The sequence below is a fragment of the Pelophylax lessonae genome, assembly GCF_965119305.1.
Source record: "Pelophylax lessonae genome assembly, chromosome: 5".
In the NCBI taxonomy this organism is placed as follows: Eukaryota; Metazoa; Chordata; class Amphibia; order Anura; family Ranidae; genus Pelophylax; species Pelophylax lessonae.
In genome coordinates, this window is record NC_138772.1 from 242099111 (window position 1) to 242124516 (window position 25406).

The 25406-nt window shown below is 44.7% G+C and overlaps 1 protein-coding gene across 2 annotated transcripts in view; it reads left to right on the forward strand.

Moving 5' to 3' along the window:
• Positions 1–25406, forward strand: part of LOC309556313 (uncharacterized protein) — a 424886-nt gene that overhangs the window by 178092 nt on the left and 221388 nt on the right. The window contains exons 4-6 of one of the 2 annotated variants that reach the window (XM_082258757.1): positions 17780–17836; positions 20738–20774; positions 20898–21021. In XM_082258757.1, the coding sequence (XP_082114883.1) occupies positions 17780–17836; positions 20738–20774; positions 20898–20956 (153 nt within the window). In that variant the 3' untranslated portion in view covers positions 20957–21021. Of the gene's footprint in view, positions 1–17779; positions 17837–20737; positions 20775–20897; positions 21022–25406 lie in introns of those variants that run through there. The other variant, XM_082258756.1, reaches the window with a different exon arrangement.

A 25406-nucleotide genomic window follows, 5' to 3' on the forward strand; every position in this document is an offset into this window, starting at 1 on the left:
CATTACCCTTTCTCTCGCCTTGGGCATTCAAAAAAGTGTTTGCCCCGGTGTTGGCATTGTAGCGGTAGTGGGAGATTGCGGTACTGGGTACTTGGACGCTCTTCTTCTGCAAGCAGAGTCTCTGACTGCTCTAAAGGACAACCTGGAAATTACTGTATGAACTCTGTAGGAGTTCAATTAGAAATTGAACCTCCCGTAAAATCTGCTCTGGTTCCGTCCACCAAGTTGGACTATCTGGATCTGACTCTGGACTCTGTTTCAGCCAGGGTGTTTCTTCCAGGGGACAAAACTCCAAAAGCTACAGGATACGATTTGGCTCCCGTTGTCCAGCAGTTGGTCATCTTTCAGGACTTGCATGCAGGTGCTGTGCCTGATGGGGTCTACCTCCGAAGCAGTTCCGTTTGCACAGTTCCACTCGAGACCTCTGCAAAGAGAGATTCTTGACAAGTGGGACAAGAATTCATAGTCTCTAGACAATCTGATGCTGTTGAATAGGGATACGAGAGGGTCCCCGATATGGTGGCTTCGCTCTCTGGCGCTTCGACAGGGCAAATCCTTCCTTCCCCTGTACTGAACAGTGGTCTCCACGGTTGCCATCCTGTCCGGGTGGGAAGGCGTTTTGGGCGCGGATGTGCGCAAGGGGTCTCGACTCTGGAAAGGTCAAGACTACCAATCAACTTTGAGCGATAAGATTTGTCTGGCTCATTAGACAAATCGCCTTTATGGGTGCCCGGTAAGGATTCAATAGGATAGTGCCATGGCCGTGGTGTATGTCAATCACCAAGGGGGCACAAGAAGTGTCCTGGCGGCTCGGAAGGTAGCCGGCATTCTAAGGTTCAGCTGTGTCGCCGGTGGGCAACTTTCGCGGTGGACCAGTTGGCCTCTCATCTCAACAGGAAGGTGCATAGAATTGAGGCAGGGTCTCGGGATCCTCTGGCTGATGCCACAGACACACTGGTGGCTACTTAGGGCCAGTATGATCTGATATACGCCTTTCCCCCGCTAAAACTTCTGCAAAGTCTTCTGCGTAGGATCAAGGCAGAAGGGATCTGGTCATCCTTGTGGCTCCAGACTGACCTCGCCGATCTTGGTACGCCGATTTGGTACGGCCGGTCACCAATGCCCCTTGGGGACTTCCTCTCAGAGAAGATCTATTGGCCCAAGGGCCAATCTTCAATCCTGCTTCAGCTACAGTTGCTGGCTTTCACGGCTTGGTTGTTGAAAGCCAGGTGCTGTGTCTGAATCGATTATTCCCATACTGTTAAAGGCTAGAAGGCTACCTCTAGGAAGAAATACCATTGGGTCTGGAAGATGTACATTGCGTGGTATGAGTCTCTTGGGGGTTATCTCGTTCCTTTTTGGTGGCTCGGATTTTGGCATTCCTCCAACAAGGTGTTGAGCAGCGTCTGGCCTTGGGTACCATCAAGGGCCAGGTTTTTGACCTTGGCAGTCTTCTTATACCATCCTTTGGCTACGCATTCTTTGATTCTCACCTTTATTCAGGGGGTTCGCCACTTGGTTCCCCTAGTTCGGTCTCTGTTGCCTCCGCGGGATCTTAATTTGGTGCTGTCGGTTCTCCAGTAACTGCTTTTCATTGTGAGCTTCCTCTGCCTGCTTTGTCCCAGAAGGTTGCCTTCTTGGTGGCTATTACTTATGCACACAGGGTGTCGGAGGTGGTGGCGTTGTCTTGTTGTTCACTTTACCTGGTGGCTCACAGAGATAAAATGGTGCTTCGCCCTTGTCAGTCTTTCCTTCCTAAGGCTGTTTCTGGTTTCCATTTGATTGAAGACATTCTGTTGCCTTCCCTGTGTCCTAAGTCTAAACATCCTAGGGGGATTGCCTTGCACTCTCTGGATGTGGGTCGGGTGCTCAGGGTGTACCTGGTCGTCTGTGCACACTCTCACAAAATTTTATAAAGAGGATGTACTGGCATCTGTGGATGCTGCTTTTGGCTGCAAGGTTTTGCAGGCCGCTGTTTGAGCGGACCTGGTCCTCTTTTGAGGGTGTATTTTTTTCAGCTGAGCTCCAGTTGTTCCTGGTTGAGCTCCATGTTACCTAGTTGGCTGTTAGCCTTTTGGGATTTTTTTTTTCTGCTTTGTTTTTTTCCCACCCCTCATGTTTCACACTGCTTTGGGACGTCCCAATGGTTAAGAAAATTCTGGAGCTTTGTCTATCAATGAACGAAAGAGAAAATTGGATTTTTGTCTTACCGCAAAATCCTTGTCTCTGATGTTCATTGATGGACGCAGCACCCACCCCTCTATTGAGTTTGGTTAATTTTCTTCTGACACTGTTTGCAACAAAACATAATGCCTATAGCAGTGTGTGGGAGTATATCCCCTGGGACTGCCCCATAGGCGTGGTAAAGTTTTTTTTTTTTTGTTTTTTTTTTGTTTGTTTTCCTGCCTAGTGTCCTACTCCTGTAAGGGGCAGCATAACCCAATGGTTAAAAATGAATACCTGAGAAAAGGATTTTACAGTAAGACAAAAATCCGTTTTTTGCTTTAGAACCACTTAAACCTCTTATTCTACAGGTCCTCAGAAAATATATACTTTTGGGCAGCCTTAAAATTTTACACAAGTGTGTAGTGGGGGGGACTAGGCTGACTTCTGGCAGAAGCGGTGCAGCCCTCAGAGCGGCCTGGAGGGGGGCTCTGTGCCCCCTCTCCCTCGGGCCAATCTGATACCCTGTAAAAAAAAAAAAATGGCTGCACCGATTCTGACAGAAGCGATCAGCCAGGAAACGGGCAGGAGGATCTGAGCGCCGGATCACAAAGAGCAGGGATCTCACCCTGAGACAGTTTGTGTAGGAGAAGCCAGTCACTGTCAAACAAAGACCTGCCTCCTGGACTGGCTACTATGATATACAGCACACTGGTCCAATGCTGGTCCAGGAGGCGGGACTTTAACAGCGGCTGGCTATTCATATACAGTACAAGCTGTGTCTCAGAGGGAAATCCCTGTTATGTGTGATCTGGCAGCCAGATCCCCCTGATTCCTCCCTGTGGCACTGATTGGCTGCACTGATAAACACTGATGAGGCTGCAATGATGGGCACTGATGAGCCAGCACCTATGGCCACTGATGAAGCAGAACTAATAAGCTACACTGATAAGGCAACATTGATATGCTGCACTGATGGGCACTTATATGCTGCACTGATGGCCACTGATGAAGCTGTACTAATGGTCACTGATAAGCGGCAATTATGGGTACGGATAAACTGCACTAATGGGCAATAATGAGGCAGGACTGTTGGCCACTGATGAGGTGGCACTAATAAGCTGCACTAATATGCTGCACTGATGGGCACTAATGAGGCGGAACTCTTTAACTGCACTGATGGGGCAGCACTGATAGGCTGCTCTGGTGGCCCCTGATGAGGCCGCATTGATAACCACTGATGAGGTGGCACTGATATGGCTGCACTGATGGCCACTAATGAGGCAGTACTGATGGCCACTGATGGTGGAACTCTTAAGCTGCACTGATGGGGCTAAATAGGCTGCTCTGGTGGCCCCTGATGAGGCCGCACTAATGAACAGCACTGATATGGCTGCACTGCTGGCCACTGATATGGCTGCACTGCTGGCCACTGATATGGCTGCACTGCTGGCCACTGATATGGCTGCACTGCTGGCCACTGATATGGTTGCACTGCTCGACACTAAGGGTGCACTGATGGACACTGAGGGTGCACTGATGGGTATTGATATGCTTTATGTTAATGTTAAAGTTTTTAATAATTATTTTTTGTAACCTCTGTGTGATTTTATGAGCTAATTTACAAGGGCTTGTTTAGGGGCAGGTAGGGTTTGGGTGGGGCAACTGGTGGCTAGTAACTTTTAAGGTCTGGCCAGTGGCTCAGGACTTTAAATTTTGAGCCCTGCATTTGGGTATCTTAGGCATATTTTGAAGTCAATGTGCATTTAAATTTATAGAAAAATATAGAAAAATATATTTAAAAGGAACATCTGGGCCACAGTGTTAGATGTTTCAACTTTCTCGATCGTCCATCGACAGACACAGCCTCCTCTTCATGAGCTGAGTGAGGGTTGTGCTGCCACCTGCAGGAGTAGTCTAAGAAGTACGTTAGTACAAAGCTTTTAACATATCCACGCCCACGGGGCTGTCCCTCCAGGCATAACCCCCACTGCCACAGCCCAGCACATCAGTTTTTTTTCTGCCTAAAGATCGAGTAGAACTCTGTTCAACTCCTGGACAGTCTGGATCACAGTCGCTGGCCGTGATTTTAGCAGCCCTGGAAAGCCTGGTGACTAAAGTTGATTTAGTCATGAAAAAGGTCGATAGCCGCAAACGGCCGCTGCTTTCTCCATCTGTGGAGGTTTCCTCTGAATCAGAGACTGATGTGGTGGTCGCTCCCTGATCTTAGGGGTTGCTGTCCTCGCAGTCAGATGGTGAAGAGGACCTGTCCTCTTCAGCTGCAGCGCGGGAACACGCTTTAGTGGAAGCCCTGACTATTTCAGTACATGATACTTTACAATTGGCTGATGAGCCCACGCCGGCAGGGACGTGGGTGGCTTTTGGCTACCAGAAGTCTCCAAAGACTGACAGGGTTTTCCCTTATCCAGACACTTTTCACGATATTGTGAATGACCAATGGCGGGGCGTTAAGCACGTGTTTGTGGTGCCAAAACGCTTTTTCTTTTTTCAAATACTTTTTGTTTTTTTTCCAAAAATGACAGAAAATTACAAAAAACAATGTGAGCTTGGTACAAAAACAGGTGAACACGTAAGGTACAAGTAAAGAGATACCGGGTACTGTTTAGATTTGCTGCTGGATTAAACGAATAGGGTGGTGCACACTTTTGTGCAACTGAAAAGGCTAGAGAGTCTTTAAAGAATAGGAAACAACAATGAAGAGCTCATAGCCCTACTAAGGAGGAAAAGGTAAGAAAGAGTATGAAAAGAAAAAGCAAGAATAGTCAAGGCATGGTAATTTGATAGTTGAGGAGAATCTGAACTGTAATATGGGTATAGGGTCTAACACTCATGCAGGCAATAATTGTAGTTCAGGTCTTCTAGAAGTTGTAAGACACTTGTCGATGAGGAAAAACCATCTGAGCTCAAATCGCGTGGAATGTTGGTCATTTTGCAGAGCAACATCGTGTCTTTCTCTGAGAAGGGGAGAGTCTTGAGGTTTTTATTTCTGTGATTGTGGGGGTTGATTGAAGAGATCCAGTGCTTAAGCATCTGTCTGCAAGCTATCAGGAGGCAGATCAATATCCAGTGGTAATTGTTTTTCGAAAGTTTATGGTTCGTACCGCCTTTGAGGGGGCATGCATCTTAGGACAACTGAATGAGAAGCATGGGATCTTTAGGGAGCTGTTGGTTCGTTATACCCCAAGATGAAGGCAAGAGCTTGATTCCAGTAATCCCAAATGGCAAGGCAATGCCACAGGCGATGAATTAGACTGGGTTTTGGGGTCAGGCACCATGTACATATTCCTTTCGATCGAGGGTATTTTGAAGAGAAGGGGAAAGTAGGCTCTATGGAGATTTTTTATTTGGGTTTCCCTTCATATTTCGTTAGGTATCGGGTTCAGGGTGATAGAGTATCCTTCTAAAATGTAATCTAGGGTGTTCTTACCCAGGAGATCCTTAGCCCAAGCTTTTACCGATTGTATTATGTAGTGGTTTCGTGAAAAATGCGTTGAGGGGCTTGTAGATATCTCTGATTGGGTATCCTGTTTCTCCAGGGATGTTTTCCAACATTAATGGACGAAATCTCTTTGCCTTGATCGGGCATGACTTGTCCATAAAGTTGGGGAGTTGTAGAACATGCAAGAAGTTGTGTTTTGGAACGTGGAAGTCCTCTGCTAGAGTCCAAAGATTTCAGGTTTCCTGAGGAGGCCTCATATAGCGATACACTGGAAAGCAAAAGGTTTGACCAATGTAGTGAGAATGCCTCATTCTGCATTCCTTGAGGGAACATTGGGTTTCCCCTAATAGGCAGGTAGCTAGATACGGTGGGGGATAGATCAAGTCTTTTCCGTGCTTCTCTCCATGCAATGACGGTGTCTCTGATCAGAAGATTGTGCCTGAGATGTTGGGGAAGTAATTTAAAGGTGCAGTGGAGAAGCGCTGACAGGTCAAATGGTTGGGCCATAGCTGCTTCATGGTTAAAGTTTGTATACCGTGAGGCTTGGAGTATCCAGTCCAAACTAATACACAATAGGCAAGAAACATTATACATTCTGATGTTTGGTAGATTTGCCCCCCCCCCCTTTGCTCTTTGGGAGATAAAGTTTACTGAGGGCTATTTTTTTTTTTTTTTTGCGCCATAAAAAGCCGTTAAAGCTGTAGTAATTTTGTTGATGTCATTGGGTTTTAAAAGTAGTAATATAGTTTGAAGGGGGTACAGAAGCCATCCAAAACATAACATTTTAAATAAAGGACATCTCCCAAAGAGCGATAGTGGTAGCTTCATTCACGTCTCCAATTCACCCACTATTTTGGAAGTCAAAGGAGGAAATTTTAGAGAGTAAAGGGTGGAGGGTTATCTACCAATCTTGATTCCTAAGAAGGTAATATGTTTGTCGTTGACGAGGGATCCATGTATGAGAATTTCTCTTTTTGAGGGGGAGTATTTCCTTTTTACTGTAGTTAATTTTCAGGCTGGAGCAAGAGCGGAATGAGTCAAATATCTTTTGCAGTTGACCTATGTCAGATGAAGGTGCCGAGGAAAAAAATCAGTATGTCATCTGCAAATAGGGCCACACAGAGGTCTTCCTGTCCTATGGGAATGCCTTGTATAGGGGCCTTGTTGATGAGGCAGCGGGAAATAGGTTCTATCGCCAGGTTAAAAAGTAGTGGGGAGAGGGGGCAAGCCTGTCTCGTACCCTTATGAAGTTTGAAATTAGACTCCTGCTGCTACAATCCTGGCTGAGGGGCTGAGTATAAACTATAAAATGACAAAAAAGACCAGCAAAGTCAAATTTATGGAGGACTAGAGAAAGCCAATAGAAGCTCACATTATTGAAAGCCTTCTCCGCATCCAATGTAATGATCGCTATGTTTTCCGTTGGATGAGTTTTCGCGTATTCTAATACAGTTAGGACTTTGCGCAAATTTGAGGCGACTGATCTTCCTTTAGTGAAACCCGCTTGTGCTGGGTGTATTAAAGAGGGTAAAATGTCAGCTATAAGTGAAGCCACTATTTTTTATAAGATTTTGGAATCCACATTTAAACGGGATATAGGCCGGTAGGAGCTTGGTTCCATGGGGTCTTTACCTTTTATTTTAAAATCAATTTGATGTGGGCCTAGTGACCCGAAGGTTAGTATGGACTTTTCTTCTAAATTGCGTTAAAGACCTCTACCAGTGTGGGGGAAAGCCGATCTCCTGACCATTTGTAAAACTCTGGGGTGTACCCGTCAGGGCCTGGGGCCTTTCCATTGGAAATCTTAATTGCTAGCCCGATTTCTTCTTGAGTGATTGGGGAGTTCAGTTGTGACATGAATGAGGGGTCTACTGAGGGGGGAGGTTAGTAGTGTCTAAAAATGTTGTCGCTTCCTCTGTTTGGTTGTTGGCGTATAATGTTGCATAATATTGTTCGAGGAGTTTTATATCCTGTGGGGATGTGTGAAGCTTACCCCGGTTATCCTTCAGGGAGGTAATGTGAGTCGGATGGTGGGAGCCCTTGCTTAATCTGGCTAGTAGCTTCCTTGCTTTATTGCCATGCTTGTGGAATTGTAAATCAGTATAGGATAGTTTGATGTGTTCCAAATCATTTGCCCAAAGATCAAAGGATCTCTTTGCTTCATGCCACCTATTTAAGTTGGACGGGTTGTGTTGTTGGTTCAAAAGTGCTTGGGTCTCTGGTGGAGCTTTGTGCTGGCTGCTATATAATGCTTCTGGATGCTTCTTTTGTAGGAAGAGACATAAGATATGATCTTGCCTCAGATAAATGTTTTACTGGCATCCCAAAATAAATTGGGGTTGTTCCTATGACTGATGTTGATGGCTGTTTAGCTTCCAAGCTTCTCGGAGCATTAATTTGAAGGGTTCACCGTGCATTAAATAGGTTGGGTAATGCCATTGTTTGGCTGTGGATCCAAGCATAAAATCATCTAATTTAATGGAGATGGGGCTCTGGTCTGACATGTGAACAAAAGAAAATATATATTGCGCTCAGCACTCAAGATCACAAGAAAAGTGCTTGTGTGCATATAAAGCTGATATTAAACCATAAAAAGCAGCAATGCAATATTTCAGGTAAAACCAGCTGTGTGATTAATATATAAATATGATAAATTATAATAAATCTAGTCCTTCTTAAGATGATTCACGTGAATAAATAAATGTGGTAGTCCTTAAAGTGCTCAGTGCAAAGTGATGTCTCAGCAATCTGAGTAAACTTGAACTTGATGTAAGAAACCTTCACCAGTAAACCTCCACCCAGTGCTCTAATTAGATACTCCTTACCAGAGTAGGGCTCGAGGGCATACAATGCGATTAGAGGAGAAGCGTTTTAACCTCAGGCAACGTGGGGGGTTCTTTACTGTTAGGGCTACAAGATTGTGGAATTCTCTACCTCAAGAGATGGTTTCTGCGGGTAGTATGGTGGCTTTCAAAAGACTCTTAGACTTACATCTCAAGGATCAGAACATTCAGGGGTATGTGAGATGATTACAGCCACACACACCTACACAGGTTGAACTGGATGGACTATTGTCTTTATTCAACCTCACCTACTATGTAACTATGTAAGAAAATTGACCCCTTAATTACAGGGGGTCATGTTCAGCATTGATCTCCAAAAGAGGCTCCAGGCTATCCTTATCATTGTTTCCTCATCGGCAAGATCAGGCTCAATTAGCATAGGAAGCTCCGGGGTCAAGGATATCTGCACATGCTGATATGTACCTCACACTAAAAAATCTGGTCTGACATGATCAGGTCATGGATAGTGGATTCCCGTATGTACAGTAGTAGGGAGGTAGTGCTGAATATATAATCTAGCCTGGCAAACGAGTCATGTGCGTGGGAGTAGAGTGAGAATTCTTTGTCTGTTGGATGAGAGAGCCTCCAATGGTCTATTAATTGTAGGGCAGTGACTATTTGGTTCAGATAGGTAACTCGTCCCTTACTTATCTGGGTGGATTTGATCCCTTTCATGGATCTGTCTTCTAGTTCACACATAGTGGAATTTAAATCCCTGTGGGGGATCTGGGGGAAGCGAAGGAGCTCACTTGCAAGATTGGTGAAGTATGTTTTATCTGGTGAGTTAGGTGCATAAACACATGTAATTAGGAGTTCTTTAGTGGGAAATTTGAGCTGTGCCGTGATAGATCTGTCTTTGTCATCTTTGTCTACCGAAAATATGTAATAAGAAAGATTTTTATTTAATAGAATGAAGACCCCTGCTTTTCTGCCTCTAGAAGCTGAACCCAAAACTTTACCCACCCACAGTTTCTGCATGCAGGAGAAGTCATCCTCGGAGAGATGAGTCTCCTGAAGCAGGGCTATGTCAGTTTTGAGCCTCTTCAAGTGTCTAAGAATTTTCATTCTTTTGACTGGGGATCTTAGTCCCTTAACGTTCCATGTAGGGCTGCAACTAACGATTATTTTCATAATTGATTATTTGGCTGATTTTATTGTTTCGATTAATTGGACAATTAATTATAATTGGATAATTAGAGTGGATTGCTAATCCACTCTAATAGTATATACAGAATATGTCTTCTGTCTTTTATTCTCAGAGGTTGAATCTGGTAAATATCATCAGACTCAGATCAAATTTTTTATTTAAAGAAAAAAAATTTAAGACTGTGTTGCTGATTTTTAGACAGAAGTGTAATACATTATATATGACAGACCTTGTCATAGGCAGGTGGCTTGATAAAAGCTCCCCGCGTATACTGTCCCTTATGCTGGCCAAACAAAAACAATGTCTTCCTTCAAAAAATATTTTGTTTTAAGATCGTTTGTTCGATTTTCTAATAGTGGGGTCAAATCGATGTTCGTTTTCTACCACAGTCACGGTAAAATTTGAAGGAGCAGAATTGGAAACTTGGTCAAAGGAGTTTTCAGGCAGTGTATGTGGTTTTCGTTCAGAAATTACATTCATTTTAAAACTTAATGTTAAAAGCAAGTAAAAATTTTCAAATGACATCTTTTCATTCAGCGAATGTACAAAGATTTTTTATATGAATATTCTCATCCGAAAATCTATAAATGTTGGGGCAGCATAATGCTCGGTTCACACCTATGCAGTTTGCTTTTTATCCGTTTCTGCAGTGCTTTTTGCTGTGCGTTATGCATTTTTGCACCCGTGATTTTGCTGCGATTTGCATTTTTTTATGCTTTTTTTTTTTTTTGGGCTAATTTGTTGGGCAGATTAAAAAAGGCAAATTGTGGCAAAAACGCACTATATGCTTTTCTGCAGCATCTCCATTGAAGTCCATTGAACCAAAAAAGCAACGTTTTTCGTTGAAAAGTCCTTGAACCATTCCAAATTCGCAGCGGCTGAAAAAAGTAAAGTTGTGGTTGTGTCCCATAGGAAACCATGTTAAATGAACACTACTGCGTGTTTTAAAAAGCACCAAAAAACACAGGTGTGAACCAGGCCTAAGACGTTTAGTAGCAACAGCATGCTTTTTGTGTATCACCTGTCATAATGCTGATCTTCCCTGTACACAGACTTTAAAGTGATTTTTTTTTTTTTTTTTATACATGTTATACTTTTATGCTCTGTGTAATGGTCTTGCACAGAGCAGCCCTGATTCCCCTCTTTTGGGGTTTCCCACCAACACTTCTTGCTCCCCCTGCTTTCAGAGTGCCCCTAGAGCAAAGTTAAAAAAAAAACTTCTGCCTTTAGAACCTCTCACCTGCCCAGGACTACATGTCCCATGAGGCATTGCGCCTCACACGTTCACAAGTTCTCATGCACTTACTGACCTGTATGGTTGGTGTACTGAGCTGTATGTGTGCTGCACTGTCTTCTGACATCTATGGACAGTGTACTTAGCTGTATGTGTGCTTCATTGTATTTCCTGATATGTAAACAAAAAAAGGAACCAATCAGCTGACCGATTAATCGATTCTGAAAATAGTTGACAACTATTTTCATAATGGATTAGTTGTCGATTAATCGATTAGTAGTTTCAGCCCTAGTTCCATGATACTATATATGTGCATAGTGTGTGTAACTTGGATTACCTTCTTTCTGAGCTTATCGTTAGGATTTTGTCTTTTTGGGTGGAAATTTGGTTTCCTTTAAACCCCCGCGTAGATCGAAGAGTCATGGAGAGGTCTCCAAGTTTGACCTTACAGGTTTGGATAAATTTAGGTTCAGGTAGATCCCCTCAGACAAGATAAGAGGAAGAGAAGAAGAAACAAAAAGTAAAGAAGAAAGAAAAGAAAACAGAATATTTGTGATATACAAAATCATGAACATATACCGAACACCAGAGTGACTACACTTTTTTCTGTATGCACTAATCCCTCCAGCAAGACCGCTTGCCCGTGGGGCCCGTATCAAGAGAGGGGAAGAGACTAGGCGTCAGCCTCCCCAAATTATCAAGTTCAATAGAGCGCGAGGAGAAGGGAAGGATATAAAACACACTTGGCAATCGCCCCCCTGAAGGGAGATTTTACTGGCATGGAGAGTAAAGATACTGGTGATCAGGAAAAAGAACAGCTTGGTATCAAAACTGATATAAGGATACCAATAATAATGATAATAGTAATAACAACAGTCCCCTGATAATGGGAAAGCAGGGGAAACATTTCAAACATATATCGGAGACAATTGAGCACTGTCCGTGATACTTTTTTTATTTGCACTAACATACAATTTTTCAGGACAAGCTTTCGGGGTATGTCCCCTTCTTCAAGATCCAGAAAAATCCTGAAAAATTGTATAAAAATAAAAAAAAGTATCACGGACAGTACTCAATTGTCTCTGTCGCAAGTGCACTAATACGGCTTCAATGACCTCGAACATATATCAGAATGCCTGATAACATTGTCTAGCAGCACACATGGATGCTAGCGAAATAAAACCTGAATGCGCGCTCTGGAGTCACGGGCTTCAACGCCCGTGTATATGTCCCACAGGGAGGTTAGCATTTAAACGTTTGGGGTGGTCCTTCCGTGGGTTCCTTTGGTCTCTGGGGACCGCCTTCGGTTTTTTCTGGGGTGAGTTCCCCCAGTGTCGATTTGGAGTTTACGGAGTTGAGAAAAGATTCCGCCTTTGCTGGGGTGTGGAATGTAAGTTGTTCCCGTCCTGGGCTTAAAGGCGTAGCACTGCCGAGTATGCCAGGGTGAAGCGCATGCCACTTTTAAAAAGTTCAGCGCAGACATGTTAGAATTCTTCACGTTTATGAGAGACCTCCACAGAGTAATCAGCAAATATCAAGCGTTTGTGCCCCTCGAACCCCAGGGACCGGGCTTACCGATAATTTCGTAGAATCGCCAGGCGATCAGCATAGTTGAGATATTTCACTATAACCAGTCTCTGCTTCTTGCCGTGAGCTCTTTCCACCACGCATTATGTTTGCAAGCCCAGGGCCCTTGGTATGTGCATAGAACAAATGCCAATAAACGTTGCTGGCTTGTAGGTTTTGGGGAGGCCAATTTTTAGGTTGTTGCGCCCAGATCTGTTTTCTAAGTCTTCAATTTTATCATATGAAAGCTGTTGTGCCTGATTGCATTGTTCCATTGCTGTATTAGTGCGTATTTGTTCTTTCTCCAGCGAGGGTATACATTGTTCGGCTTCTGTAGTCCTCTGGGAGTGCTCTCCCAGTTCCCTCCTAATTTGCTGCATGTCTGCTGCTACTGCTTTTTCAACTGCAGAAGTAATGGTGGGGGGGACAGCAAGGCGGCCACAGCACTTGCTATCTGACCATGAGGATCGTCATGAGCTGTTCTCCCCATTTCACCTTCTTCCATGTAGTCTTCTGATCCCTGGGATCTGTCTGTTTATGCCTGCGAGAGGCGTTCAGGGTCCGGTGGGGGAGAAGGAGAGAGTGTTGCAGTGACCATCTTGGGATCCAAGGCCATCTGCGAGGGGAATGAGTGTCGGGACCTCGAGGAGGAGCCGGCTGCGATAAAAATCTCACCATCCAGCGACCTGGTAAGGAGTAGGTGAGGTCTGGTAGGAGGGAGGCTGCACTGGGCGTTTGTATAAGGATTATTGGTGCGGGTTACATCGGAGCTGCTGGTGCTTGCGTCCTTCTACACACGGCGCCGGAACCACCCCAAAACGCTTTAAACGCCGGTACCATTTTGCTGAAAAGGTCTCCATCCGTTGGACGGTGCCACCTAAAGTTAACCATCCTGTTTACAGATTAAACAAATCTACCCTTGTGCCTGTGGAGGATTCCTCGGTCTTTACAGATCCAGTGGACAGGCGGGTGGAATCCCTTTCCCGCCATCTTCATGTGATGACGGGTTACATTTTGAAACCGGTTTTTGTGTCTGTGTTAGTCTCACAGATGGTGACGGAATGGATTAGGGGTTTTCTGGAGTCTTTGGACCCCGAGACTGTTCCTCCAGAACAGCTGGAACTGGTGGGAAGAGTGCTCTTCTTCCTCAATCCTTCAAGGGTAAGACACCCCGTACTAAGCGGCGTCCCTCTTTATCTGCTCACAAGCGTTTTTTTCATGCCTCCGGGGCGCAAGAAAAAGGTAAGCCGTTCAGAGCTTCTGGAGGAGCTAAAAAGCACTGGGGCAAGCTCAAGGCCGGACAGTCCGGTGCTGCTGACAAGTCCTCTTCAGCATGAAGGGGCGCCCTCACCTGTCTCAGGGGTGGGGGGGACGACTGCTCTTCTTTTTAGGAACCCTGGACTTCCTCAATTCAGGACGATTGGGTTCGTGACCTGGCTTGCTCCGGGTACAAGATCGAATTCTGGTCCCAGCCAGGGGACTGGTTCTTTCAGTCAAATCTTCACTTGTCTCCGGAGCGTTTGAAAGATGTGCGGGAGGCTGTGCAAGATCTCCTGGCTCAAGGGGTGATTGTACCGGTTCCTCCACAGGAACGCTCTCAAGGTTTCTATTCAAACCGGTTTATGGTGCCCAGAAAGGAGTTCAAGGTGTGTCCAATCCTGGACCTCAAGGCTCTGAACCACTTTGTGCGGGTGCAGAAGTTTCTAATGGAGTCCATTCGGTCAGTGGTAGCATCATTGAATCAGGGGGATTTTCTAGCCTCCATCGATCTTAAAGATGCGTATCTCCACGTCCCCATATTCGAGGGACATCAGCGATTCCTCCGATTTGCGGTGGCAGAGGAGCACTTTCAATTTGTGACGTTACCCTTTGGTCTCGCCTCGGCTGCCAGAGTGTTTACCAAGGTCCTAGCCCCTATGCTGGCTTTGTTCTTCAACGGGGTATCTCCTTTGTGGGATGTCTGGACGATCTCCTGTTGCGAGCAGTCTCCCATTTGGGTCTGCTGGACCACGTCTCCATCACCATTCAGACCCTTCAAGAACTCGGGTGAACTATCAATTTAAAAAAAAATCTGTCCTGACGCTGTCCGCGCGGGTCACTTAAATGGGGCTGATCCTCGACTCTGCTCTGGCGAGGGTCTTCCTTCCCTTGGACAAGCTTCAAAGTTGCAAAGAGCAATCCGGTTGCTGGAGATCAATCAGTCCTCCTTGCAGGGCTGCATGAGGGCTCTGGGTCTGATGGTCTTGACCTTCGAAGCAGTCTCGTTTGCTCAGTCTCGCACGAGACAATTGCAGAAAGAGATTCTGACGAAATAGAAAAGGGATCCATGGTCGTTGGACCTGAAGATTCGGTTGAGCCATCTCACGAAGTTGGCTCTCTTGGTGGCTCCAGTCACCTGTCCTGTGCCGGGGCAAGTCCTTCCTGCCGGTGTGTTGGATGGTGATCACCACGGATGCCAGCCTGTCAGACTGGGGTGGAGTGCTGGGAAAGCTCTGTGCCCAGGGTACAAGCTCTGCCTGCTTCACTGGACGAGTTGGCTACGCGGCTTTCCGGTTCGGGTCCAGTCGGACAGTGCCACGGCTGTGGCATACATCAATTTTAAAGGGGGCACCAGGACTGCCCTGGAGGCCAGGGAGGTGGCCGAGATTCTAGTGTGTACGGAACACAATATGCCGGCTCTATCCGCAGTCCACGTCCCGGGTGTGGAGAATTGGCAGGCGGATTACCTGAGTCGTCAGGTGTTGGATCAAGGGGAATGGCCCCTTCATCTCGAGGTTGTTCACCTCCTGTGTGCCCGGTGGGGGACTCCGGAGGTGGATCTGTTTGCGCCTCGACTTAACAGGAAGGTTCAGCGTTTTGTGGCCAGGTCTCGGGATCCTCTGGCCGACGCCACAGACGCTCTGGTGGCTCCTTGGAGTCAGTATCGCCTTATTTATGCCTTTCCTTCGCTCGTTCTTCTGCCAAGGTTTACTAGCCGGGTGGCGATGGAAGGCATTCCGGTCATTCTGGTTGCACCAGACTGGCCTCGGCGGTCCTGGTACGCAGAGCTGGTAAAAATGGTTGTGGATCCTCCATCATGGCGTCTTCCTCCAAATTTCCTACCAAATTTCTTAGTAAATTATAACAGATGAGGTTGCAAATGGATACCAAACATGTCTTAGAGCTGCACGATTCTGGATAAAATGAGAATCACGATTTTTTTGCTTAAAATAAAAATCACGATTCTTTCACGATTCTCGGCGTAATATCTTTTTTACATTATACAAAAAAATTGGACTAACATTGTTTCGTTTTTTATTTAATTCATTAAAGTGTATTTTTTCCCAAAAAGTGAATTTTTTTTTTTTTGACAGCTGTGAGTGAGCAGGGAACAGCTCTGTAAGAATCGAGGACATACCGTTTTAAGATTGTGGGGAGGGGGGTGAACTGAGATCGCTTTTTTTTTTTAATCGTGCAGCTCTAATGTCAATCCTTAAATTTGCGAAGTGCCGGTGACATGGCCATGGTCATCAGTTTAGCATTACAGGAGGATGACTGGTGGTAGTATTGCTCTCAATCTGGGTGCACGGCAATATGTAACGTGCATCAGTCTAAATTTCCATGTGAAGGTGCCCCCAACACTTGCGTTTGTTCATGCATATGTGGGGGGGGGGGGGAGGAGGAGGTTAGGTGCTTAGATGTCCCTTTCATTTTTTACAATTAAAAAGTGGTGTGTTTTTTTTTTTTTTTTATTTCCCATCACATAGGGGACAAAGTCACACTTGGCTAGATTGTGGTGACTTACCATGTGCCAGCTGCTGGCTGACAAGGTCATGTGTGATAATGGTACAAACTTGCTGTCCACCCTTCGGCAGAGGAATATCCTGCAAATACCTTACCCGGGCCATGTTCTCAACCAGGTTGCACAGTTCTTACTGTGCAATACCAAGAATTATAAGAACTGGAAGGCAAAATAAAGCTTTCTGACAACAATGTGACACCCTCTTATGCTATTTTTTACTCTGGCATTGGCTACCTATCCACAAACCTTAAGGATTATACTTATTTGGGGTGAGACGTCAGAGGACAACGTTGTGCTGCAGGCAATTTGTGATGTATGGGGTCCTTCATGTTGCAGTGCCTATGCAAAAAACCCTCCCTTACATGGGATTCATGAAATAAATCATTATTGGGTATCCAACATCTTGGAGCCTGACTATAAAGCCGAAATAGATGATTTGCTGCCACCATCCTAGAGGTAGTTTATAATGCCGGATGTCAAGACCGTTCTTTAATATTGAAAGGTTGCTTGGTTTCAGCATTTGCTAATGGTGGCATAAACTTGTCTGCTGACCATCAAACCTTGCGACTTTTCCTCCTATCAAGAAGCAACAGCACTAGCATTGGCTGCTTCAATGTACTGTGGCTTTCACAGCAGTCTGGCACCGCTACAGGCACCAGTCACAAGCTGATGGTTATTGAATATATGGGCTCCAGGGCTGACAGTGAAATACTTAGAGCTGGGATTCCCAAACTACTGCCCTGTAGTTGTTCAGGGACTACAATTCCCATCATGCCTAGTCACGTATGTGAATGTCACAGTTTTACAATGCCTCAAGGGATGTGTAGTTCTGCAACAGCTGCAGGGCCATAGTTTGGGAATCCCTGATTTAGAGAGGACCCTATGGACTTCTGGGTGGCTAAAACGACCCACTGGACAGAGCTGGCCCAATATATACTAGAGGTACTTGGGTAAGGTGCACTACTGCAAGCTTCATTTCTAAGAAGGTCTTCTGCACAGTGTGAGAATTTTTAACTGAAAAGTGCATCCACTTTTCCTTGGACAGTGTGGACTGTTTATCAAAGTGAATCTGTGCATCACAGAAGACTACCATACACCTGTTGCATACAGTATGTCACTAATTAAAAGAACAAATTCATTTTATATCCATGTTCTCATGAAAAAAATATTTTATACAGTTGAAAAAAGTTGTGCTGGTCTTGAGTGAATGTGTGGAATTGAGAAGGTGCCATCCATAAATTGTTGGCAACCCTTTTTGATTTTAGGACTCACTTTAATGTTTTTTTTGTGAAGGAGATGAGCCAGGAGATGGCAATATTGGCAGCCGTGGCAATAGGTTAAATGCCTACCCCTGTGTCTGCATTTGGCCTATTCTCACTGCTCAAGAAATGTCCTGGCACTGATAATTTTTATATAGTTTGCCAGAAAACTCCTGCGTTGTACCTCCAGCATTTTGGCCTATTCTTGCAGCTAACCAACTGTTCTGCCACTGGTCAATATTTATACAACCGTATCAACCAACGTTTGTTTAATTTTGATGGATTTACATCACTAATGCACTGTTGAATTTGTTTCTGGTGATTAGGTTCTGGACTCTGGAGTGACAACCAATACAAATGAAATTTATGAGACTTCAATACAGGTATGTGTTCACAAGTCCACTAAAGGACTCTTTCACATGTGTTTTGATTATGAAAAATGAATTTTTGATTTATGATGATTGAATTTATCATTTATGATGAGTTTTCGTTTTTATAAAGCATTGAAAAAGCTTCAAGAATGCTTGATAAATAAGGGATCGTTCACAAGTGTGCTGATTATGAAAAACAAAGCAATGCTTCTATAACAAGCCTTTATGATTTGTTTGACGTGTTTTCATTGTGTTTATGAGACATTGAAAAAGCCCATGTATAGTTCAGTTTTCTAGTGGTAAGTGCTTATTGGGGAAGCGATGTAGTGTAAATGATATACTTTTAAGTGTAGTTGGGTTGTGATGTGATAGCAGACAATTTTGTGAATTCTCTGCAGGATGTATTCATATACTTTGATCTCATTTAACACTTGGCTTGGCCCAGCTCCGCTGAAACAAATGGCTTTGCCACTGGCAATAATGCTCAGTGCTCCTGCTGGCATTGTCAGTTTTACTGGCCGGTTTGATCCTTTTGCCTGTACACTGAAGGAAATGGTGCAACCAGGAAGTGACTGGAGCAGCTCACTCTTAACACTTTATAAATTCTTCACTAACCTGTCATAAATGCTCTAGGTTCTTTTAATGTGCGTTTTATAGTGGTTGAAATCAATGGAGGTGGATAACAAGTGTTGATGCCTCACGAAAGTGACATGCTGCTTATTTTTTGACATAACAGTATCTCTGCTGTGTGAACAACACTGTGTGGTGCCATTGTATTAATGGCAGGCGTTGAAGGGTGGTTATGAGCCTTTATGTGGCAGTTATTTAGCAATTTTAAAGGCTTATAACTGCCCTTTAACACCTGCCATGAATATTACAATGCCTTTAAACAGTACTGTTCACGAGAGCTGTTGTGTTGTGTTACAAATTAAGCAGCGTGTCCCTTTCATGAGGCATCAACCTTTTTCAGTCGCCTCCATTTATTTAAATGATAATGCTCTCTAACTTCAGCTAACAGCACCTATAGCATTTATTGCCTTTTAAACAGTGCTTTAAGTGGCCCAAAAGAGGTGTCGGTACTCTATTATAGCCTACACATCCACACCCCCCCCCACACCCACCCCACATCAGGGTCTCCACATCAGGGTCCCCACAGAGCACCCCCCCCCCCCCCGGCCTGGGCTGGGACTCCAGAGCAGGAGGGACTCACTGGTGGTGACTGGTCTGGCTCCGGAGTGGGAAATATTCTAGGAGGGGGGGGGGGGGCACTTGAGGGCGCAGATGTCCAAAATGAGCGTACTGGTACGCTAAGGCGCACTGAGAGGTGGCGGTATGCTCAAGAGCCATATTTGGAAGTGGCGGTACTGAGTACCAGTGCATACCGGCCCACTTAAAGCACTGCATTTAAATCAATAAAGACGCTGACAAGCGTTGATGCCTTATGAAAGCAGTATGCTGCCTAATTTATAACACGACACAATACTACCGCACCTGTGTGAACAGCACTGTGTGGTGCCAGCCATTGTAATATATATGGCAAGTGTTTAAGGGTGATTATGAGGCTTTAAAATGCTGAATAAATGCAGCCGTAACACATGGTATTGACACGCGTGGGAGCAAGCCCTAAGTGACATAAAATTAGGGTCATGCTACCTTTTCTAAAGGTCTGGGACTAAGCAAGAGAATAAATTCTGCTAAACTAACTGTAGTGAACTGTGACCAATGCCATATCCTGTCCAATAGTGAGAGTGGTTTAAAGTGAGATGATTAAATTGATTCTTAGCCTATTGTATGTATTTTATGGCGCTTTTCCACTGCATGGAACCGAACGGTTCGGCTCGCTTTTGTGCTTTTCCACTGCTGGTACCGCAGGGTATGGTGTAGGTTCGGTACGGTACAGCGGCGTTTTTCCACTGCATGGAACCGAAAAGTACTGCTCTCAAAAACCGTACCACCTCGATTGTAGTTCCAAGAGGTACCATACCCGTTATCATATCCCACAATCCTTTGCATGCAGTCACTGTTAGCCACTGATTGGTCAGAGAATCCCACCCACCCCGTTGTTATCCCACCCACTTAACTTTAGTACTACTTTAGTGGAAAAGCAAACCATACTGTACCGTACCGAACCGTTCCAACACCATACCATGCGGTACCAGTAGTGGAAAAGCAAGCAGGGTCGAGTAGAGCCGAGCCGGTACTTGCAGTGGAAAAGTGCCATTAGTCTTGCATACACTGATCACATAAACGGCAGTCCTTGCACCCAAAAATTACTCCATAAAAGACTAAGTTCACCTTTTGAGAAAAAATAATCAATGCACATATCTGTATTTTTACCATGTCAGGATCCTGCAGACAAGCTCTGCAGCTTTCAGCCGTGACTACAATATGGGCTGACTGTTTACAAGTTGCAGGGCTTGAAAAATGAACTACGAGAGTGCTCTCGCAGTCCATTGTGGACTACAAGCCATCAGCCACAATGGCTGACAGTACTTGTGATTCTCTCATTCACAGATCACTGTGAATGAATGATGCGGCCATGTGAGCCCCGCACGGCTACGCTATTTTCAAGGTGTGACAGCTGTTGTGGGTAGAAGATTCCCCGCCCATTGTCACTGGGAGGGAGGGCAGGTCTGGAGCATGTTGCACCCAAATTATGAGAATCAGTCAGAGTGTATGGGTTAGGAATACTTAGTTAATGCCCTAACTTGCAGAGTGCAGTGATAGTGGTATCATGACATGACTATCTTAGGATATACATGTATGGGTGCACAGTGACCAAAGTGAACAAAGTGCATAAATTACTAAATACTGCTAAAAAATCAGTGGGAATAGTAAAAATCCACTTGTCAATTTTACAGTATCTAAATTCTACTATTTGAAACTATTGTATTCTCTCCTTTTTTTGCCTAGAATTCGCCCTCTAGTGATTTCGGAAACAGAAAATTGGGTATGAAAATTTTTAACACTTTTTAGGTTGTTCTACCATTTTTATATACTGCATTTATTGTGCCAATATGCTAGTATTCTTGTCGTGTCTAGGACTTTTTTTTTTCGATTTTTATTTCCGAAGATTTAGAAAGCACTGTTGGGAAGCCACGAATAGACCTAAAACCAACTTTATCTGCTTGAACATCAACAAATGTTCATTCTCTTGATAGCTTTCATGAAAAAATAGAAGTTACTTCTGGAGAAAACAGTTAATCTGTCTGATTATCTCCTACTCTATTAGCTTTTATGCAATCTCTGAAAACCCTCCTCTTCAGTGAAGCCTATCCTACCCACACCTAACAACTCTACCTCCATTTTATCCATCTGCCAATCCCCCTCGGTTACTGCCTTTTGTTTCACTCGACCCTCCCTTCTAGATTGTAAGCTCTAACGAGCAGTGCCCTCTGATTCCTCCTGTATTGAATTGTACTGTAACTGTATTGTCTTCCCCCACACTGTAAAGCGCTGCGCAAACTGTTGGCGCTATATAAATCCTGTAGAATAATAATAACAGTATAGTGATAGGTTACAACACTAAAACTGCTGTCTGTCTGCTTTTGTTCAATATATAGTCAGTGCTGTATATAAACCTTGTGTACGACATAAACACACATCTAGATAATAGCATTGGCACCAATTTAATACAGTACTCAGTAACATGTTAGAACTTAGAATTCTACGAGAACAATAGAAGAACTCTATATTATTCGCACACAAGTTTCAGAGAGACTGAAAGGCATGCTGTGTTTGTGGCTGAACTTGCTTACTCCAGCCACAAGATTGGTATAGTAGGTTTTAGCCTGCCCTAAAGGTTGCTTTAAAGAGGAAGCAAACTTCCTTCTCTTGCTTTTACCTATAGGTAATCATATACTAAGGCTTACGTATAGGTAGTATAAATATCTCCTAAATGGGCACTGTTTAGAAGATATTTACGTTGCCTGCAGCCAATGACATAACTGGCGCATACGCTGTGAAGGAATGGCTGCTCGTACCGCTCCTTCAGAGCCCTGTGCCATGAATGGCTGCTTCCACGCGCATATGGCTTCGTCAACTCACAGAACCGGAGTTTGCGAACCCAGAAGCAAGAGGGGTGAAAATGGGGGTGCCTGCAGTGCTTACTTCTTGGTGCAGGAGGTCTTTGTTTTCTGGTAAGTTTAACATAATGTGCTAGTATGCAATGCAGACAGGTATGGTCATAGGATATATCCTGTACAGTAGCACTCTTCAAGAGACAGGTTCTTTGTTAACTTGCATTAAGAGCTTAGGGACAAGGTTAACCCTTTTCAAAATACAGTTACTCCAAAGACATGCTGGTAGGTTAATTGGATCCTGTATAAAATTGGCCCCACTATGTATGTATGAATGTGAGTTAGGGACCTTAGATTGTACACTCCTTGAGGGCAGGGACTCATGTGAATGTGTAATGTATATGTAAAGCGCTTCGTAAATTGACAGCGCTATATAAGTACCCGTAGTAATAATAATAATAATAATGAAAAGGTCAAAGTTGGTGCAAATAAAATATTTTACAGAAAAAAGGGGTTTCAAAGAAATAGACATAATTCAGCAATGGAAAAATAAGGTAGAATTGAGGAGGAAGAATACTTGCAGTCAATGTCCTGGGTATTATCAGAGTTCAATCGATGAGCCAGGTGTGATCGGTTCTCAAACTTGGTAGATGTTCCTGCTTTCATGTTACCATGAGAACTCTTAACTGGTTAGGGCTCTCACTTTTTCTCTGGGATCAAAGGGGTGTTGGCAGATGCCTCTGACCAATAAAACGGTGTGGCCATGGGCTGTCCTGAGTTCATGACAATATCCGGGCCCTCCTCTTTGGACAGTTTTATACCACTATTCATATCTTTAAATATGTATTGGTTACATTCTTTGAACTGATAGTTTATCGTTCAGCATGTAAGTTCGCATCCAGAGGAACTAGATACTGGATATCTCAGACAAACATGTCACCGAGGGAATATCTGACAGCTATCTTCCCTCCTATGTGTGCTAATGTGGTCCTGTATGACCTTAACCACTTTACCACCGGAGGATTTTGCTGTCTTACGTTCAGGCCACTTTTTGCGATTCGGCACTGTGCGACTTTAACTGACAATTGCGCGGTCGTGCGACGCTGTACCCAAACAAAATTTACGTCCTTTTTTCCCACAAACAGAGCTTTCTTTTGGTGGTATTTGATCACCTGTGTGATTTTTACTTTTTGCGCTATAAATGAAAAAAGAGCGCACATTTTGAAAAAATAACAATATTTTTCAAATTTTTTTATATGAAATTCCCCCCTCAAAAAATGTAAAAATCTTATTTTTTTAAAAATTTTTGGCCAATTTGTTTTCTGCTACCTATGTTTGGTAAAAAAAAATCACAATAAGCGTATTTTGATTGGTTTGCGCAAAAGTTATTGCGTTTACTAAGGTAAAGATTTCTGTCATTTTTGGTGGGTTTTTTTAATGCGTAATGGCGGCGATCTGCGTTTTTTTTTTTTGTTTTTTTTTTTGCGGGACTGCGACATTGCGGCGGACAGATCGGACCCTTGACTGACATTTTTTACACTTTTGGGGATACCAGTGACATTACTACAGTAATCAGTGCTATACATATGCACTGTTACTGTAAAAATGACACTGGCAGGGAAGGGGTTAATTTTATTGGAGAGGGAGGGGTTAATATATGCCTGGTGCTTACTAACGTGTGTGGGGGGAGGTGACTGAGTGACACAGGGACAGATCGCAGGTTCGGCTATTCTGAACCCTGCAATCTGACCCTGTCTGTCACTTAGGAGATCCGCCCGCTTTGTTTACACAAGCGGGCGGATCTCCAGACTCGATTCCCCGACAAATAAAGTGGGAGCGCGCCGCCCACAAGGGGAGGAGTCAAGCGACGTCCAAGAGACCAAATCAGGACGGCGGTGGCCCGCAACACATTTCTGAGGAGCTTCCTCCTTCAGGCAAACCTGCCCCTCTGGGGGTGAAAATTTTATACTGTCTAAATGTTAAAATTCCGTAAACAGTATAACTTTTGGATCTGTTGGCGTCCTGGCTCAACAGAAAGATGCCGATATTCGTGGCCAGGTCATGAGATCCTCTGGCAGCCACGTACGCTCTGGTGGCTCCATTGAGCCGGTACCATCTGATTTATGCTTTTCCTCCGCTCCAGCTTGTCATTCTGGTGGCTCCAGTTTTGGCCTCGCCGGTCTTGGTACGCCGATCTGGTGGGACTGGTCGCCAACATCCCCTTCCTCTGAGACGATCTGTTGTCTCAAGGGCTGATCTTCCATCCTGATTTATGGTCACTGGCTTTGATGGCCTGGCTGTTAAGAGTCAGGTGCTGAAGAACAGGGGCCTGCCTGGCTTGGTGAATCTGACCATGTTGAAGGCGAGTAAATCTACTTCTTGAAAGCTTTATCAGACGTAGAAGGCGTACATTTCTCTATCGTTCATCAACCGATGCAGCTCCTTATCTTCATGACTCATAGGGTTATGCTCCTCCTTCTAGAAATAGGCACTAGGTAGGAATTTAGGAAATTTTTTTTATCATGCCTATGGGGGCTGTCCCTGCAGGCGTAACCCGTCAGACTCTGCTATCAAACAACAGTTTTGTTCTACCTAGTGTTAGGAATAGGACCTAACTTCCTGCTGGGACTTCGGTCTTATCTGTAACAGGGATAGTTTGTGATTTTTTTTTTATTTTTAACTAGTTAGTTCCTGAGGATCAAGAACCAGAGGAACTACTAGCCACAGCCGTCTGTGGTTTCGCACTGGATAATCTAGATCCTTAAGGTCTCCCAGCCTGGCCAGCGAGTGTGAGCAAGTTATAGTCCAGAACTAGGCCTCGCCCTGACAGTGCCCGATGGATAGGGACGAGCCTGCGAGTGGACAGTCTTGCTGGGACGCATTGACCTGGAACGCCCTGAGTCGCAGCTTCCCCTTGGCTGACAGCAGCCCTATCCCGGGTGATCTGTTTTGGATTGGCGCCCACCTGGTACCTTGGTATGGTGAGTAAAATTGTCCCCCCAAACACCCTTTGGCGGTCGCAGGGTGGGCGTGAGCCCCTCCCTGGAATGGTTAGATTTTAGGGGCTCCCTCGGTTCCCTGGCACCCAGAAGTACTAATCTAGTGTACCCATTGGCATTCCCTTAACCCTAGCAGGTTTTACCTTGGGGGCGGTAATAATGTGGCCATTATGGCACTTATTTGAGGGGGGGTGGATTGTCCTGGGTGGGTCCCTGGCTAGGGACCTTTAGATGCCTATTGTTCTAGGACCCCTTTTTGGGGGTTCTGGAGACCGCATGGCGCGCCATGGGGGCCGCCTTTTTGCCGTGGTTCATGATCTCTGTGTTCCCATTAGTTTGCATGGGCAGCCATTTTCTATACTCCCCTATTGAGAATGTGTGAGCGGCCATTTTCTTGAGGTCTGTGGACAGGCATATGCGGCATGGCTTATGATAGAGGCAGAGCTTCTTCCTCTTCCTGTGCAGACAGTGTTGTTAAGTTTTTTACATTGATCAGGCTGGATGCTTCTCTGTGGTTTGGTAACGTTCCTGGGTTTTTTCCTCTTCTGCTCTGCTATTTTTACA